The 1,470-nt window shown below is 62.9% G+C and overlaps 1 protein-coding gene across 1 annotated transcript in view; it reads right to left on the bottom strand.

The window, feature by feature from the left end:
• Nucleotides 1–93: 93 nt before the first annotated feature.
• The window catches only part of CPNE9 (copine family member IX), a 5,375-nt gene continuing 3,998 nt past the window's right edge, over nucleotides 94–1,470 (bottom strand). The window contains exons 12-17 of the mRNA XM_009889897.1: nucleotides 1,233–1,412; nucleotides 891–1,018; nucleotides 670–772; nucleotides 535–592; nucleotides 363–436; nucleotides 94–246 (exon numbers count right to left, since the gene is read on the bottom strand). Of these exons, the coding sequence (XP_009888199.1) occupies nucleotides 94–246; nucleotides 363–436; nucleotides 535–592; nucleotides 670–772; nucleotides 891–1,018; nucleotides 1,233–1,412 (696 nt within the window). The remainder of the gene's footprint in view (nucleotides 247–362; nucleotides 437–534; nucleotides 593–669; nucleotides 773–890; nucleotides 1,019–1,232; nucleotides 1,413–1,470) is intronic.

Raw genomic sequence — 1,470 nt, 5'->3', positions numbered from 1 at the left:
CTTGGTGGGGCCACATCTCGGCAGCCCAGCCCCGCTGAAGAAGAGTGATGGGTGTCCTTGCCCCACCAGCCGTCCCCACGGCCCACGGAGGAGCTACTGTGGGTCTGCTTGGCGAGGCTTGATGTCGCGGGTCTTCATGTAGGAGAGCAGCTGCTCGGGGATCTCGGCCAGCACGTCCTTGGCCAGGCGGGCCATGCTCAGCACCTGGTTTCCTGAGTCATCCACATAATCCCGAAACGGCACAAACTTTCAAGAGGAAAGAAATTTGCAGCCTGGTTGGAAACAACCCTGCGGCTGCGGGGGTGGGCGAGGGGATAAGCATCTCTCGCCCGTGGTAGGACCAGGTTCAATGCTGGTGTTACCTGCACGATGTCCCTCTCGGCGTAGCGTCCCCGGGAGGACAACCGCACCTCATCACCGTCTAGCTCCTCCATGGCTGCAGGGTGACAGCCGGTGTCACCAAGCCTCGGTGGGCTGGCCACTGGGGATGGTGTTTCTGTCCCCCTTCCCTAGTGTCCCCAAGCCCCAACTCACCCTCAAACTCAGCTGGACCCACTCCCACGATGATGATGGACATGGGCAAGGCGGAAGCCTGTAGAGCAGAAGCAGGGTGGCAGCCAGGACAGCACCCGGCATGGGGTGAACTCACAGCAATGGGGGTGCACTCACGGTGACGATGGCCTCCTTGGTCTGCAGCATGTCAGAGATGACGCCATCAGTGATGATGAGGAGGACATGGTACTGTGAGCCATCAGTCACTTGCGCGGCCGCTCTATGGGGACAAGGGACAGGGTCCTTCCAGCAGCCCCATCAGTGTGGGACAGCTGGTCTCACTGTGGGTCTGGTGGCATTTGGGAATAGCAAAGGGGACAGAGTCCTCTGGTGCTCACCCAGCCACCTGGTTGATGACGGGGGCAAAGTTGGTGGGACCGTAGAGCTGGACGGTGCGCAGGCTCTGGAGGTAGGACTCCAGCACACCCTCAATGCCGGCACAGCTGGGGTTGTCCGCATTGTTGTTCTGGGGGACAGGGATGGGCCCTTAGAAGGGGACCGTGGCTCCCAGCATCCCCCCTGAGCTGCAGGATGCTGAGGCAGTATGCAGCCATGGTGCTTCCCCTCCTCACCAAGCTGCTGTGGGCCCCCCACAGCCACCCCTGCCCCACAGCTAAGAGATTTGGGTCCACCCTCAGCCCTGCCCCATGGTGAGGTGTTCCCCCCACCCTGGGGCGCACCAGGGGGAACTGGTGGGAGATCTTGCCGTCGGGTGGGATTTTGGCGCCGAAGCCGTAGGCGGGGAAGAGCTTGTCGCTGTCGTAGTCCTGGATGATCTCCCCCACTGCCTTCAGTGCCAGGGCGTAGGCGCTCAGCTGGTAGGGGCTCGCGTAGTGCAGCGAGGTGGGCTGCGACGGCATCCCTGCGGCACAGCGCCCGTCAGCACATGCCCCGTGGCCAACCCCACAGCCGTGCCGC

The sequence above is a fragment of the Charadrius vociferus genome, unplaced genomic scaffold (assembly GCF_000708025.1).
Source record: "Charadrius vociferus isolate BGI_N301 unplaced genomic scaffold, ASM70802v2 scaffold257, whole genome shotgun sequence".
Taxonomy (NCBI): Eukaryota; Metazoa; Chordata; class Aves; order Charadriiformes; family Charadriidae; genus Charadrius; species Charadrius vociferus.
The sequence above is the reverse complement of the archived record's forward strand: the minus strand, read 5'-3'. Positions and strand labels throughout refer to the sequence as shown.